Below are 17,720 nucleotides of genomic sequence, written 5' to 3' on the forward strand. Positions count from 1 at the left end.
AGTTTATATTCATATCAAAACGACTCAATGCACAGTGGTCCAGAATGCAGATTTAGGTGGAATGATATGTGTTGAGCCTGAAATTGAAACTTTAGACTAAAAGTCTCTTCGACAAAGTTGTTCTTTATAGTTATGCCCTCATTTTTATGACAATGAATTCTAGGGTGGTTCCTATTATCATTAAAATCAAAATTCTAACTTATTTGTTTGAATAAATTAAGGTATACATTCTTCGGAAAAGTTAAAAATTTCAAGCAACTTTGCAAAAGTCAACTTTGTTGTATCTCTTAAATTGGCTGATTTAGAGCTATTTTATTGAATTGAGTTAGGGTGGCTCTAAAAAAACAATTGTTTTGCTCTAGTTTTCTTATTTAGAATTTCTCAGCAAAGAAGCCTTCAAATAACTTTTAGATCTTAAGAAGGCGCAAATTTTCGCCGCACAAAATTTGTCAATATCTTTTGCCGATCAATAGTTATTGACGTTTTTATACTAAAAATATGCACTTTTCAAATGTTAATATCTCTGGTTGGGGCAACCAAAAAAAAAAGTTTTTCTACGGCATTTGAAAGGGCGTATGTTATTCTCAATAATATAAAAAAAAATGGAGGTATGTTATTTTTTAAACTCGTATTAAATCAATTTGAATTTATTCATATTTTTTAATTAATTAATTTAGCTTTATTTAGGAGGCTTTCAGCCTTAGGCTGGTTCGCCTCCAATCATATTTTTTACTATATTTGGGTATATCTTTTTTATTAGAAGATATACAGGCAACAAATATCGCTATAAAACATTTGTCTTAAAGAGTTTTAAAAGTCTCTACAAGATGACTTTTATGAGAAATTTCAAATAAAAAAGTTAGTGCTAAAAAACTATTTTTTCCAGGATCACCCTAGGTCAACTCCGAAAAATTACTCTAAAATGAGAACGTTAAGAGATAGAAAAAAAAATTCTGGACAAAGTTTCTCACAATAAACTAAGCTACAACTTTTTCAAACAACACATGTATTTATTTTGTAAAACAAAAAAGGTAGTTTTAAAAATTCCCTAATCTGAGGACCACCCTGACGTTTGCAAGCACCAAAAGAAAGAAATTTTTAAGAACAAAAACTTCTTCGAAGACACTAAATGTCCAACTATTGAAATACATGTACTAGTATATTTTATTTAAATTTGTCATTAGAGTGGTCCTATGAAATCCATCTTTTGCCAATAACTTTTTTATTTAAAATTTTTCATGAAAGTCATCTTCTAGAGACTTTTAAAACTCATTAAGACGAATGTTTTATAAAAAATTTGCGCCTTCTTAAGATCTAAAAGTTATTTGAAGACACTTTTGCTGAAAAATTCGAAATAAGAAAACTAGAGCAAAACAACTGCTTTTTTTAGAGCCACTCTAACTCAATTCAAGAAAACAACTCTTAATCGGATAATTTAAGAGATACAAAAAAGTTGACTTCTACAAAGTTGCTTGAAATTAGCTCAGCTATAACTTTGCCCAAGAATGTATACCTTAATTTATTCAAACAAATAAGTTAGATTTTTGATTTTAATGATAATAGGAACCACCCTAGAATTCATTGTCATAAAAATGAGGGCATAACTATAAGGAACAACTTTGTAGAAGAGACTTTTAGTCTAAAGTTTCAATTTCAGGCTCAAGGCCTATCATTCCACCTAAATCTACACTCTGGACCACTGTGCAATGAACCTGACTGTTTTGCCACTGTACTCAATACGAAATAAATTCATTTGTGATAGTGGCCTTTTTAACGAAACTAGCTTCATAAAATGTACGAATCTATTGCAGATAAAGGGCTGTCTATTTGCAGATAAGGGGCAGTTCACTGGAAAATAGCTGGTCTCCGAAATGAGAAAAATGACTCATGATTTCACGCACACAGCGTGTTTTCATGTTATGAAAATACACCATGAATAATATTCATGATATCATGAGCAACTTTTCCGTAACACAGCAAACATTTGAAAAATCATGAATCATCCGAGTTAAAATCATGAGCTAAATTTTTGGGTTTAACTTTTAACCAAAAAACGTAAAAAGAATTAAATAAAACATCAGGACTGGATTCGAACCAAGAACCTTGAGATCATTAAACTCCTACTTTGACCTCTAGACTATCAGTACTTGTTTAAGATAGAAGACAAAAGGCGTATAATAGATACCTATGTAGTGTGGTTTATGAACACGGTTTGCCAAGTACGTGTAACACTTGTAGCGGTCTTGATTCCACTGCATTATGAAATCATGAATTTCCAAGACGAAATCATGAATCATTGTTACGGTAAGTTTTTTTCATTTCATGATTTTTTATTCATGAAAATGGAATCGGATTTGTTTCCGTGTTGATTAACTTCGTAGACAGTTTTATTGGATTCTTGCTCCCTCCCCAATTATCCATACAAAAATTTAAAAAATTTTATGGTCCGTGGATAATTGCCCCCCATATCTGTATACGTAGTTAATAAACAGCCCCTAACCACGAATGTTAGCGGCGCCGGCGGTGTAGTGGTAAGCATGATTGCCTCTCACCCCAGCAGGCTTGGGTTCAATCCCAGTCGGTGCCGCAACATCTCTGGTCACGTCTTCCTTTGGCAGGGAAGTAAAATCAATCGGTGAAAACTAACGATTTTAAATTGGCTCACTACTTCACAAGCCTATTGGTCCCGAGCAAATCGATTAACGAATCCCATTCTAGTCGAAATTTTAGTACTATGTTTGTTTTGATTCTCAATGAAAGTTTGACAGATGAGGGGTTCGTGGATTTTCCTATGTTTCGAGGGGTACATCGATTAGCTTGGGACGATAGTACCAGAGCTGAGCCAAAAAGTTGAGCACGTTTCTTCGGGACCGAGTTCGGGACCTTCTGGTCTTAGAGTTACCTCTATGGTAAAACTGTTGGTCCCCGGTTCATGAGTTGATGGGTCGATAGATAGGGTCCAGGTGTGGGAGCTGCCTTTCTTTCGTCGGTAGCACGGAAAACAAGATCGACGGAAAACAAACCAAGGAAAAAAAGCAACGAATGAATTCGTAGAATAAACCTTGGAATAAACAAGCAATTTTGTTGTATAAATGAAATTTTATTTTCAGTGCATGAATAAAATATGGCATCACATTAATTTTTCTTCTTTCAAAAGATGCTCGTTCTTTTCTCATATTAGGTTTTTTTTTCGGTATTGAAGAAATGTTATAAGCCAGCGCCGGTGGTGTAGTGGTAAGCGTGACTGCTTTCTCACCTCAATGGGTCTGGGTTTAATCCCAGCCGAGGCCGGTGGGATTTTCCTGAGGCATAAAAATCTCTTGTCACGTCTTCCCTCGGAAGGGAAGTAAAGCCGGTTGGTCCCGGCCCATGTGTGTTGAATTGAATGGGTGCGATATTCTACGTAAGTGTGGAAGCTGCCTTCCTGCACATTCGGTTGCCGTCAATGGATGGCAATCGATGTCCGTCGGTGATTGGCACTAGATTTCGGAACAGAGACTGACGTTAAATAATGGATAATAACTGTTATATGGCAAAAATAGCTCTAATGCTCACCTGTGGATCTCACGATTGGGCCCATCGATAATTTTGATTGACTTTGGCTCATCTTCCTGACATGAGCCGGCGCTTTGAGTCCAATATGAAGTTACATTATTTATACTTCTATTATTAGCTGCTTATTCTCTTTTTCAGACCAGAACATGTTCTTCGCAAGTATTAAGACATTATTTTACAAAATTTGGCCTGCTGACCATTTGCCGTAGTGACCATTCGGCCAAAGGACCTTGGGTATAATGAGCTTGGGCCTAATGACCCAACATCCTTTACTGACTAGGCTATCAGAGACCCCTTGAAGTACAATGAACAAAATGTGCTCATTTTAAGTCAAAATATAAAACTGAATTTAGCGAAATTTTAGGCATCTGAAACATCTACAGTCTATCAAAAAAAAATTCCCGTACATCTGAATGGACAATTTTTTGTTACTCTGTAGATGGATAGATTTCATAAATCCTCGCTGGTGAATTATCAATTATTTATTTATTTATTAATGTAATATTGGACTTAATTTTGTAACCGTTTGATCACAAATTCATAGGTTTTTGTTATTTATGTTATATATTCAGAACCTTCACGTTTCTTGTGCAAAAACAGCAGTATACCACAGAAGTGATATGGTTCTGTACCGCTGTGAAAATGTTGTGCCGTTACGTTATGTCCACAATAGCACTACAAACAAACATAAAAAACTAGGATGAAGGGATGAAAGATAATTGGGGAAAAGAACGCCCATTGCCCAAAACCGACCTCCTTTAATATCAGGCGTCCGTATGTTAAGACACATGTAATTAGCGTGTTTTTGAACGTGAACCAGGAACCACCCCCCCCCCCCTCCTCTCCTCCTAGCAGCAGCTAGTGTACGCTAGGTAAATTTAACGTTCAGGTAACTAAATACCCTGCACCAAAACCGTAAATTACTTACGTATTCGTTCGATAGGACCTCTTTTATGTTGGACCTTAAAAAGGTCATCCGTCAGCACACGTCCGGCTCGTGAAATTGGAAACAGTTTCCGAGCCCAATTGTCAAGGGCCAAACACTATTATCAGGCCAAACGTAGGCCATAATCGCAAAGGAGTTTTCCCTTCTAGGCTTGACCAAGGTGGCCTTGCCACGGTCGGCCGATCGTGCCAACGAAGGACGACGCCTGCCATCCCACCGTCCAGCAACGCCCGCTGGCCCGTCATCCGCTCGCTTCGCCAATCTGGCGAGAGTTCCGACCGCACAGTAGGACAGGAGTCACTGTGTCGGCCATCCCGATTCACCATCAACGGCAGCAGCGGTATATACCGGTACAGCGAACAACGTGATTAGGCTACACGACACATATTACACGAAATTATGAACACATAACAACACATAATACAGAAAGTAACGAATAAATGCGTTTAAAGAAAAGTGAAAGTTCTTCGTTTTTGTATCGCGAAACCCTCCCAAGTAACAATTTGGGTTTGCAACCTCAGTCCTCAACAAAACTTGCAATGTTGCTTGGGCTCTGATTACCCGGTAGCTAGCCGACCCTGGGTGTTCCGGAGCTTGCTCATGTCGCCTGAGTCGACCGGGTGCTGTATGTTCGATCTCCGAGTAGGTAGTTGGTGAGTGCTGATTTCTTACATCAGTTATAATTGGCAGAGTCTGTATGAAGTTTTAGAAATTTTAATAAAATGCTCGATTTTAAAATTTGTCGTTATGGTCGAATGCTAGTAAAATAAGCCGATTATAAATGATTTTTAATTCAAATTACCCAATTGCCCAACTGTTTCGTTCATTGTATTTTAAAGTTTCCTGAAGAACAACAAATTTCGAAGGACGAGAAAACGGTGCAAAATTTGCTTATATTTTGCCTAATGCAAAGCGTTGCATTTCAGGACCCCTGTGCCTTTAGTGTGGAAATAATTGTTCTTTGGGTTTGCTTTTAATAAAAAGTTCGTTCGTACATGCCTCGCCAATTAACGAGGCTGTATGGAAAGAAAACTTATTATCTGTATCGTTGGTTGGTTCAATTATCGCTACCTTCAGGATTGAACATTCTGATGCTATATTCTTTTACAGTAAATGATTCTATGGCTTATAATGTTCACTTCATTTATTCCACTAAAACCTTGCAAGCAAGTTCCAAATGACTATTCTGTGGAAAATGAAATCGTGTTAATTATCCCTCTTTGATGACAGACTGCTTGATCCGTTTCTTCTCGACTCTTCTGATCGGAATTATTTTTTATCTTTACAGTCTCTCCCTTCATTAGTAGTTCTATTTTTTTTTATTATCACGCTCTTGTATTTCCTCTCCACTTTCAGGCACCCACACGGTTCATTGGCCATCTACGCTCAATCTAATTATAGTTATGCAATCCTGTTCTGCTACATCCTGGCGCCTATCCTCTGCATGCCTACATACTTCGTCTTCACGGTACGACAGACGCGCGTCTTCAGGAACGATGCCCACGTGATGATGTACCACTTGGATGCCGACGAGAATACTTCGTTGTACCGGTAAGTGTCTACTGGAAGCTGTGCTTGGAATCATTTTGTTACTAAAGCGTAGTACATGACCCAATGAGGAGTCGAATACGGTGAATTGTATTATTCATGTATTACATATGTCAGCGAGGTGTCATTTCTCATGTAAATCAAATGCGCAATTGCTGGAGTGATGGTCAATTTTTACAGCTGGTTGGTTATGTTCTGCTTGTTCCTGAGTTTAATTGGTTTGAACATTGAATTGGTTAATCTTTCATTCTGTATGCCTGACTTCTATTAACTTTGCCTATCGTGTTGTTTAGAATTCAAAATCTTCGGTTAATGATTTTGCAGACTACTTTTAATTCTACTGTGTACCTTTCGACTTTGCGACCTAATTTCCATTTACTATTTTCCTTACAGTTACAACTTTTGGATCCATTCAGTCATCATAAAGTTGCTACCCTGTGCAGTTCTGACGGTAATCAGCTGTGTGTTGATTAACGTGCTGTGGAAAGCGAGTAAACGAAGGTTGAAACTGAAACAGGGCGGAACTTACGGCAACAAAAATGGCACTGCCAATGTCGGAATATCTACCCCGAGTCATGCCACCAGTCATAATAATGTGGCGACCAGCGTGACGGCCCCCACCTCGTCAATGCAAACACCCAGCAACGGAAGTAGGTAGGTAGATGTCCTCATTCCTGTAGGCTATGACTGAAGATCCCTATGGGATAGGATATTTGAATCTACTCTGGAAATCATTATGACGGTGGAGGAGATTCCTGGGAAGTCTCGAATATCGAACTCATCACTCCGGGCAACAACAATCCCATTCGGCTACGAGAGGAGGGCTCGGTGAAAGCGCACATCCACTCTTGTTTGATTTATTCATTGGATTTTTATTGCATATTGTCAGCAATCGCAACGTGCTTGTCAGGGGAAAACGAAGTGAACCGTAGTTAATCTTGGAAAACGACAGAAAATGAAAACGATTTCATCCTGGTTAGAGGAAGAAGCTTCTGATCTGTTGGTGCTGCATATTTGAGGAAATAATTTTTCATTCGAGGGCACATCAGCGTTTGTTGACTTTTTTATTGTTGATCGTGGCACTCTGTTAGCAATTACATTAACTCATCGCTTATACAAAATGCAAGCAGGAAATCTAGAAAAGAGAATGCAATTATCACTTGAGAATGATAACGATGAAAAATGCATAATTTAGTTCCTCAATCTGTCATTTTCCAGATGAATGAGTCATCAAATTAGCATGTGTTGGATTACATAACTGGAATGTTTGTGTCATTATATTTATTAAATTCATGCATTTTCTTTATGTTATGCCATGTATTGACTAGAGAGTAAAAACGTGTTATAAGCCGTTTTTTGAGATACAAAAATGTATCACAATTGTTCTTGTGCCACGAAAACCGCTTAAAATGCATTTCATCTCCCTAGCCTGAACATGACATTAGATGATTTGTATTTACTATCGGGCAGGTTTGGGCCGAAGGGTCTCATAATTTTATGAAATTTTGTCCACAGTAGAGTTTATGATTATATGAACGAAGAAAATAAACTCAAAAAATTCGGGGAGGTAAATTTTCACCGAACATTAAAGTTTCACCGAACATCACGCACAACTTGAAAAATTTATAACTCATGAATTAAATATCGTAGAAGGAACGCTGTGTGGTAAAATGATAAGGAAATTGTCTCACCAATTCATGAAAAATATAGCTTGAAAAATGTTTCACATTTATATTTTCACAGTAGAAGAAAATCGCATTGAAAATTTGGAGAAAAAAAAATCCATTGTCAGGGTAATGAAATTTTTGAATGGATTTTTTTTATTATAGTGAAAATTTCAGAGTAGTGTCTCTTACTAGTTTTGAGTTACATATGACCAAAATACAACGGCCCGGAAAATGCACTCCGGTGACAGAAACTTCATCCACGAACATTTGACTTGAAGCCAAAGTTATTGGTTCTTTGGCTCGAATATCTGCCAATCTAAGACAGCTGATGCCAACATTGAGAAATTATGCTCCGTTCACATAGATGTTTGATTTGTTGTGTAGCAACATAATCTTGATAAATGTTCAACAAGCGCTTAGTTGTAGGAATTAAATAAGGCAAGCTAATCATGATAAATTCAAGTTTTATTAATGATTATTCACACAAGATTTTTTAACGCATACGTGTCGTCAATGCACATATAAACATACACTTATAAAATAAATCACATAACCAGTGGAAAATATCCATGTGTATTTCACATAACTTTCATGTGATTCCATGATTGGAAATTGCACCACTAAATCACATGAACATGGATTATTCACTTAGTATTTATTATGATATGTGATATTCAGATAAAAATCATTAATTTTGTTATTGGAAAAATACTATGCGCATTCCTAATAGAAGCTAAGTGATATTTTTTATCGGTGTAGCATAACAACTGTAGGCTACAGTGCTGACACCACCGATGGAGGTGGCTTCAGCAACCCTCCTTCTTGGCAGAGGATTGAGAAAATCTTGGTAAACTGGTTAACTGACAGAACCCCAAGCCACCAAAACTTCCACATAAAGGGTGATACGGTCAAAATTTGGTCAAGGGAAAACGCGTGTAAATCGGTGAAATCGTTTATTTAAAAAATCAAATTAAATTTCTTTTTCAAGTTCAATTAGTATAAAATTCAGGAAAAATATTCAGTTAGGCTTCCGCTTTTCCAAATCCGAATTGCCGGGCCTTACGCTTGACCCCTGCCATCAGATTTTGTACAGCCACCTTGTCCACCTTCTTCGCCGCAGAAAGCCAGTTTGCCTTGAACTGCTGCTCGCCCTTAGCAGTTTTTTTGGTCTTCTTTAGGTTCCGCTTGACAATAGCCCAGTATTTCTCAATTGGGCGGAGCTCTGGCGTGTTGGGAGGGTTCTTGTCCTTGGGAACCACCTGCACGTTGTTGGCGGCGTACCACTCCATGGCCTTTTTACCGTAATGGCAAGATGCCAAATCCGGCCAAAACAGTACGGAACAACCGTGTTTCTTCAGGAAAGGCAGCAGACGTTTATTCAAACACTCTTTCACGTAAATTTCTTGGTTGACAGTCCCGGAAGCTATGAAAATGCTGCTTTTCAAGCCACAGGTACAGATGGCTTGCCAAACCAGATATTTCTTCGCGAACTTTGACAGTTTCATGTGCTTGAAAACATCTGCTACCTTTCCCCTTCCTTTTGCCGTATAAAACTCCTGTCCCGGAAGCTGCTTCTAGTCGGCTTTGACGTAGGTTTCGTCGTCCATTACCACGCAGTCAAACTTCGTCAGCATCGTCGATCACGCTTTGGCCGTCGTATTTTGTTTATCATCGCGATTTGGAGTCACTACCTTCTTGTAAGTCGATAGTCCGGCTCGTTTTTTGGCTCGATGCACGGTTGTAGACGATACACCCAGATTATTTGCGGCATCTCGGAGAGAGAGGTTAGGGTTTCGCTTGAAACTACCGGCAACTCTCTTTGTCGTCTCAGCGGCTTCCGGTTTTCGATTTCCCCCCGATCCAGACTTTCTGGCTGTCGACAAACGTTCCCCAAACACTTTAATTACATTTGTAACGATTGATTTGGCAACTTTTAGCGATTTTGCCAACTTTGCGTGCGAGTAGCTCGGATTTTCGCGATGCGCGAGCAAAATTTTGATACGCTGCTCTTCTTGCTTGGACGGCATTTTGACAACTGAAGAGTGAATTCCAAAATCAAAATAGGAGCAACATTCTACACACACACACACCTTCAAAATGAGGGGTGTTCAGGTTTTTTAAATGCAAAATTGAAAGAAATACGTCAAGTTGATATTGACCAAATTTTGACCGTATCACCCTTTAGTACCAATACCAAGACTGCAAACAGCATATGTATAAGAATGTTGACATGGCTGGTTCTCGGTAATGCGATGATCAATCTTTATGATACAGCCACCATTTTACTTTCATTTTGGATTAGGTAGAAAGTTGATTGGACCTTAGGTTGGCCAGCCGGGAAAGGAAAAAAAAACCGGAAAAGTCCCAATAAATATACGTGTCAATTCATGTTTACATGGTTCACGGTAATTGGGCTACCAAATTTTAAGATAGAGCCACAAGTTCGAACAAATAGACAAGGAACCGATTGGAATTGTGGCTCGCCAGACGGAATGAGAAAACCCGTGAGGCGTGGCTCTTCGGAAATTCGGATTCACTAGAAAAATGGTCATTTCTGGAAGTAAACCTAGAGATCCTCGATTATTTTTCTATATTGCATACAGTCATGAGCAAAAAGGGAATGTGCCGCCACCATATCGATTACGATACCAGATAATCCGTTCATAGAGTGCACAATTCTAGACCAAAGTGATCAAGTGTTAGTTCTTCATGCAGTCAACAACGCTCTTCAAGGGAAGCAGCCTTTCATAGTCGCATCGCATCATTTTGTTTTCCGTCGATCATGTTTTCCATGCTGGGCACCAATGCTACCGACGCCAAGGAGGCAGTTCCTACACCTGGAACCTACCTATTGACTCATGAACCGGGACCAACGGCTTTACTTCCCTTCCGAAAGAAGGCGTGATAAGAGATGTTGTATGCCTCAGAACATCCCGGCGGCGCTGACTGGGACTGAACCCAGGCCTGTTGGGGTAAGAGGTAATCACGCTTACCACTACACCACCGGCGCCGCTATATAAGTTTCATTGGTTTGTCTTATGAAAAATAATGTTGTCAAAAAATAATAAAATGGAGCAGACTAAAACCAAATCTAGGGATCTAGCAGTTAAACAAATTCTAACTGAGCGCCGTTCAATCGCAATTTTAGTTATTCGTATCTACGGTAATTTAATAACAACATACTTTCCTCTTTCACAGACACCCCAAAATGGATCGCCGAGCTGACCGAACCACCACCCTACTGGTGACAGTGCTGCTTCTGTTTCTGTTCACTGAATTCCCCCAAGGAATTCTCGGTCTGCTGAGTGGCATCCTGGAGAAGTGCTTCTTTCAACGCTGCTATGCCATGTTCGGTGAAGTGATGGACCTGCTTGCCTTAATCAATGCCGCTATTGGTTTCGTGCTGTACGGCCTAATGTCGAAACAGTTCCGCACTAGCTTTAAATCGGTTTTTTGCAAAACTCCAACCCATAGGGTCGAGATGACAAGAATGACCGGTCTCAATACTACCTGTGTCTGATGCGACCGGATCGGTGATGTCACGTTGAATCGTTGGACTGGGGGATTCTAGCACAAATTTAGACACTTTTGTTCGACGATTTTAAATCTACCTAGCACTGTTACAATAGACATTAGCCATTTCATTAGTAAACATCAATATATTGCACATCAGGATGCAGCAGCGCAAATCAAGAGCTAAATTTTGACTAGAATCGAACGTCCCAAGATTTTTGCTTGGGTTGGAGTTGTGATTAAAAGGGATTTACTGTGTAAATACAATCACTGAGCTTTTAGAAGGAGCAAGAGTCGACTTTTAAATGGATGAAGAAATAACACGTTAAACTATATATATATATGTGGTGATCGCTCCAAAGGGCTGGTGAAGTAAATTCCCACCTTAGCGCTAGCCGTATGCGTTAGAGCCCAAGCGTCATACGGACGACGTGTAGACCATAGAACGGTGTCAATGGACCAACCTTCTTTCGCCCTTCCTTTTTGGAACGATTACCACCATTTGGATAACAATATAAAGGAGTAGATTAACTTTTAGATGTACATTTAACGGGATTGGGTGTGAATCTATACACTTCTCTAACAAAGAAACGAATTTTAAGAACGATACTGGAAGGTACAAACGCTGAAAGGTAACAGACCGTACTAGAGGTGTCAAGAAGTAAAGTAGACCATCAAAATGAATAGATCATGGCTAGACAATTTTCGCATTTTCACGGACATTTGGAGTTTTAAAATTTAGAAATGTGTATATTTTTCTACATGAACTAAATGTGTACAATTGCCCTTGACGGAAAGAATTTAATAAACTGTTGGCTTAGTCGAGTCCTATATTAATGATGAACTACAGAAAATATGGAGACTATAAAGTAGATCTTATTTGAGAAACATCCTTCATGGTTGGGTTTTTGGGCGGCGTTGGGTTCTTGTGAAATGTTGCACCATTATTTTGAAGGTAGGTAAATAATCTTGAGCACGTATTTAATTTAGTAAAGATTCTAACGATCGTCGCTATTGAATATATACACAATGATTACTTCGCATTTTACTTGCTAATAATAACAAAACAGATTATTTGTGACAGTTAACAGATAACAGTTGTTACAAGCCAAGTGTATGTGTATTCAACCTTTCCAGAAAAGCAGCAACGTTCGTGTAGTGTGTAGTGTGATTGCCTCTCACTCCAAAGGGCCTGAGTTCAATCTCAGTCAGCGCTGCCGGCATAATGTTGGCATAAAATCTATGATCACGCCAGGAAAGCAGGGTGCCTTCCATTCATTTTGGATGAAAAAATGTTTTGTGAAATTATGTGAAATTTGTGTAAGCAACAAGAAAATATTGTGAAGTTTGTGTTTTACACATAATACCTGCCAACCTTGCTACATGAGAGTTGCAATAAGCGATTTTGTCATTTAGGTTTGATGCATATATTATGTCACGCTCTAAGGGGGAGGGGGTCTAAGATTTTGCATATGGATCATATCTAGAGTAACATTTGAAATGAGTCTATGTCCAAAACTCCTCCTCCTCCTCCTCCTCCTCCTCCTCCTCCTCCTCCTCCTCCTCCTCCTCCTCCTCCTCCTCCTCCTCCTCCTCCTCCTCCTCCTCCTCCTCCTCCTCCTCCTCCTCCTCCTCCTCCTCCTCCTCCTCCTCCTCCTCCTCCTCCTCCTCCTCCTCCTCCTCCTCCTCCTCCTCCTCCTCCTCCTCCTCCTCCTCCTCCTCCTCCTCCTCCTCCTCCTCCTCCTCCTCCTCCTCCTCCTCCTCCTCCTCCTCCTCCTCCTCCTCCTCCTCCTCCTCCTCCTCCTCCTGGTGTTCAAACTATCAGTTTGACAGCTCTTATTTAGGTTGCAACCCGGGTAAGGGTTCGCTTCAAACTAAAACTTAATAAAAGGGTTGTAACACTTTGCCATACGACTCCACTCCCTGCCATTTTAATAAGCGCTTGACATACATTGCCAAACAAATTCCGCATGCACAGCCAATGAGAACGACTCAAAATTGAGTAAGAGTTACTCATATTTGAGTTCACGTTTGTAACCAGTTGGTTACAATCCGTGGATTTTCTTCTGTATGAGTTATTGTTGGTTGGGAAAACTCACGTTTTGTTAAACTTAAAACAGTAGACACACACAAGAGCGAGAGGGCTTGTGCCGCTGCAAAGAACAAGATCGTAACGTTACTGAAGGGAAGAAAATCTTGGCTTTAAAAATAACAATGGATGCGCAAATTGGATGATGAATAGCTAGCCATCTTAGCTATTGGAAGATTAGGCAGAACTAACCAGGCGTCCGTGCAGACCAGTTGAGTGTGAAGTGTAGTGCATATAGAATACAACCCCCCCTCTCTTGTGGGGTTTGGGCTCTTGTGCTTTTGTACACCTCGTAAAGTAAAATAAAACGGTCTCACACGGCTCGGCTCGGAAGTCTAGATGGCTTCGAGCCTAATCACAAATGAACCCCCCCGATCTTCCGTCAGGGACGATTCCCTCAGGCCGGTGGCCTTAATTTCCAAGGAGAGTCCCGTCTCGGCTCGACCAAGGTGGCCATGTCACGGTCAGCCGATGCCGTCAACGACGGAAGACGCCTGCCAGTCAAACGAACCAGCAACGCCTACTGAGCCGTATGTGGCTGATGAAAGCCATCAGATCCGCCATTCTCCCAATTTTGCAACGAAACGCTGTTAGTAACCCGCGTCGCAAGATTACGGCCACACGGTAGTACAGGAGCAGCCGTGTGAGGCAACGCCAGCTTCACGACGCCTAAGAAGATTCTGCTGCAACAGTGAGTACAGTACCGTTCATAAACTCTCGCTTACACGCCACACAAATATGTGAAAACCCACATTCACACCCACGCCACAGAAAAGGGCAAATAAATGGTATACACGGCGAATGAGAACGACCCAAATTTGAATTTAGTTCACTCATAATCGCCAAACGTGCAGGAACTCAGCGATGAGGTTTTTCCAGGATTTTCCAGGTAAAAATTCCCGAATTTGAGAAAAGTAAAGATTGGATTCACTCAGTCCATTGGTACTACTCCGAGACTGAATAAAATTTTCGTCAATTTCCTCATTTTCCGGCAGATTTTTTAGGTTTTCCACAGGGAACCATGAGACAAATTTTACTCATCGCTGAGTTCCTGCACTTTTGGCGATTATGAGTGAACTAAACTCAAATTTGGGTCGTTCTCATTCGCCGTGTAGAAAATGTGAATAATCCTGTGTTTCATACTTTGTCCGCGTACCCCCTCCGAATACCCAGTAACATGCCGGCCCTGCGACACAATTCAGGGGTCTCATGCTACTGAGTTAGTTACCCGGGAGTGTCTGGTCGTGCTAAAGTCACAGGTTACTCAAATTTACGAAAATGTAGGTCACTCATAGAATGAGTAAATTTTCCGACGCTGTTCCTAGGAAAACTTCTCGAATATAAGGAAAACTGATTGTGGTTTTAGTCTGTCTACTAGTTCACTTCTAACGTGTACAATCTTCTTAAAATTTCCCAATATTCGGGATGTTTTCCCCTGGAAAGTGTTGGTAAATTTACTCAAGCTATGAGTGACCTACGTTTTAGCAATTTTGAGTAATCTAAACTCAAATGTGGGTAGCATTTTTTGTCCATGTGCGATTGTTTTGGTTTTTTTCTTTCTAAATCATTAAAAATAAAGTAACTCCGTCCCACGCCGCACCGCCACTACAAAAAAAAATATATCACGCCGCCGCCGAAAATATTTTGATCGGCGCACAGGTCTACTTTCGGTACACTACGAAAAAAGCAAAAGGATTGTGGAACACCTCTACATTTCGACAGTGAGCGTTCATAAGCGGATGTTAATAACTCGCTTCGATTAACATTTCTCGGTGCGTTTGCTATTGCTTTTGATAAACAATATAACCTGTTACTGCACTGTATTCGAAAAAATTAAGAAAATTGCTTCTGTTAGATGTAATAATTTTAAGAGAAGATCGACGAAGACAATCGATCATCGCAGTAAGACCCTTATGCATGCTTCTTCACTCTGTCGATTTCCTGTTTTCCCTCTTTTCATGCGAAATGAAATCCGTCAGTTTGCACCAATGATGTTCATATAAGGTGTTAGTGAAATGTGTAACATCGAAATATAGTTGGAGATGCTTAACGTCTAATATCAGAATTAAAGTGGTAATTTTATACGATAGATGAGGAGATGAAAGAATCTCAAAATATCAAATTTCATAGGCATATTTTTAAAATGACCGTTTCCAATGAGAGATCTTTTAATAGTTTTAACTTAAAATGTGTGTCATTTTTGGCACAGACGATGGGTTAACTAGATCCACTTTGACATCATTCATAAAATATCTTACTTCTGTTCCTGAATGCGAATGCGAGCATTTATGTCGGAATTTAAATTTGACGGGTCAAAGTCAGCGATAGGTATAAATTGAAATATTTTGTTATCGGTATAGATAAAAAAAACTTCATCCCCTGCTGGATTTAACCGGTTTTCTTTTGCTATTGTTAAAGGAACATTTGTAAAATGAATTGTCATTTTCCATCGATGGGGTTTGTATGTATTTCCTCAAGTCATCTTTGCCCAATTTAACGAGTTTTTTTGCCGTTTACTTATGGTTTATAAAACAGATGCACAACGACATCAAATTATGGTGGGCTACACTTGTAGAATCCAACGATTATGGAATAACATCTTTATCCGGTTTTATTCACTCTTAGTTTTCGTCTGCTTCCCTTTCCTGTACAGCACAAATCGTACAATCTTAACTAATACTGATAACACAATCACGCCCATCAACACGAGAGGCACAATCACATCGAATGAATATTTCACGAGCCAGTCCAACTGAACTGCGTTAGATTGCAGAATATGTGTCGAGGGGTTACGAAGTACCCATTCCACCCACCACATGGCACGTTCCAAAGGTGACTCTTTCTGATCCCGGAAGAGCTTCGATAAGAAGGACATGTTCTCGTGATATCTGTGAATTAGGAAAACATTATCCATAATTAATAAGAGTACATGCAGTTTACATAGGAATGTTATTACCGTCGGTCCGTCATTAGCTCTCGAATAGCGTTGACGAGCTCGCTGCTCTTCACATTCTTAATGGACAGCCTTTTACCCACACCTTGTTCGATGCAGTAATTGATATTTTGATGTTGGTCGGCAAATACCGGAAATCCAATAATTGGTACCCCATTCCAAATCGCTTCCTGTGTACTCAGAAGTCCACTGTGGGTGATGAAAAGTTTGAGATTTGGATGTGCCAGCAAATCGTTCTGAGGCATCCATTTTCTAATGTAAACATTCTTTGGCACTTCCATTGGCATGGTGTCCGATTCGAATTTCCACAGAAACTGATATTCTGGAACTTGGCCCATGGCATTTAGAATCTCAATTATTCGTTCGTTTCCGAGCGTATCACTACGGACGTTGGTTCCGAGAGAGAACAAAATGGCACCGTTCTTAGCGTTCTCAACGACCTTCATCAGGTCGTCGGGAAGTTCTTTTGGTTTGACAATCTGCATTCCACCAACGGGGATTACATTTGGCATCGACGCTTCCGAGTACTGAATGACTGGGTTTGCGTTTAGCAGAATGAGACGAGTATCCTTCTCAAGTTCTCCGACGTATGGGATATCTGGAACCACCTCGCGAACCATTTTATCTATGGCAGGAGTAAATTCATACGTCTTCAAAAGTTCTTCCCAATGGTTGTAGAGAAAGTTCATGAAACGCTGGCAATAGTTCATACTCTGAGGAGTGTTAAACTCGTGATTTGGAACCGATCCAGAGTACGAATAGGCACCAGACATTGTAGTTGTCGTGGTCAGTCCATGAAATGCAGTAGCCGTTATGAATGGCGGCCGACCGAATTTATGCTGAGCTACGGAAGCCAAACATGGCCCGTTAAGGTAATCACTAATAATCAAATCGACACTGAAGTCATCTGGATAGTCCATCAACTGCCGTAGACCTTTCGATTTTAACGATAATTTACAGCCTTGCGTTGAGTATTCATTAAACAACCATAGGACGGAAAAAGGACTCATTTGACCCATTTCGAAAAAGTCAACAAAATTTTCTCCACTGTCTTCATAGAAAAATTCATAAACTCCTTCTATTTTAATGTATGTTATATTTGGTTTTGAGATGTCTTCAATATCGACACTCAATACCGTCACATTATGACCTTTCGATGCTAGTCCGTGGATCAAAGCTTTGTGCCTGCAATTTTAAAATATTTGTATTCTTTATTAATTGATTTAACCTTGAAAAGTCTCACCAAATAAAATGGCTCGGTGATGCCACTCCATCAATGTACAGAATATTCGCAGCCCGGCTAATGCTCGCCAATACGGCTAGAACAATAAATACACAACGTAACATGATAGTGCGAAGTGGACGGCGCGGCGTTAAATCTATTACTGGCAGTGATTTGAAAATATAAACAGTTATAAGAATAGATGACCACCTTGGCTGATAAGAGCA

At 39.9% G+C, this 17,720-nt stretch overlaps 3 protein-coding genes across 4 annotated transcripts in view; 1 reads left to right on the forward strand and 2 right to left on the reverse strand.

Moving 5' to 3' along the window:
• The window catches only part of LOC135698851 (G-protein coupled receptor dmsr-1), a 93,447-nt gene extending 81,415 nt beyond the window's left edge, over positions 1-12,032 (forward strand). Inside the window, exons 5-7 of the mRNA XM_065219001.1 lie at positions 5,858-6,052; positions 6,443-6,703; positions 10,915-12,032. Coding sequence (XP_065075073.1) covers positions 5,858-6,052; positions 6,443-6,703; positions 10,915-11,236 — 778 coding nt within the window. The 3' untranslated portion in view covers positions 11,237-12,032. The remainder of the gene's footprint in view (positions 1-5,857; positions 6,053-6,442; positions 6,704-10,914) is intronic.
• The window catches only part of LOC135698986 (transcription factor Maf-like), a 197,038-nt gene that overhangs the window by 23,916 nt on the left and 155,402 nt on the right, over positions 1-17,720 (reverse strand). Inside the window, exon 3 of one of the 2 annotated variants that reach the window (XM_065219161.1) lies at positions 5,814-5,831. The exons of the other annotated variant lie outside the window; for it this stretch is intronic. The gene's annotated coding sequence lies outside the window, so the exon portion shown is untranslated. Of the gene's footprint in view, positions 1-5,813; positions 5,832-17,720 lie in introns of those variants that run through there. 2 annotated transcript variants of the gene reach the window in all.
• Positions 15,794-17,637, reverse strand: LOC135698843 (UDP-glycosyltransferase UGT5-like). Its single transcript, XM_065218989.1, has 3 exons — positions 17,515-17,637; positions 16,275-17,456; positions 15,794-16,206 (listed from the first exon to the last, which is right to left on the reverse strand). Exons 1-3 carry the CDS (start codon positions 17,616-17,618, stop codon positions 15,930-15,932), a joined length of 1,563 nt encoding a protein of 520 aa, XP_065075061.1. The 5' UTR covers positions 17,619-17,637; the 3' UTR covers positions 15,794-15,929.

Source organism: Ochlerotatus camptorhynchus, unplaced genomic scaffold (genome assembly GCF_037179485.1).
Source record: "Ochlerotatus camptorhynchus isolate MF236.1 unplaced genomic scaffold, CSIRO-AGI_Acam_v1.1 ptg000008l, whole genome shotgun sequence".
NCBI lineage: Eukaryota > Metazoa > Arthropoda > Insecta > Diptera > Culicidae > Ochlerotatus > Ochlerotatus camptorhynchus.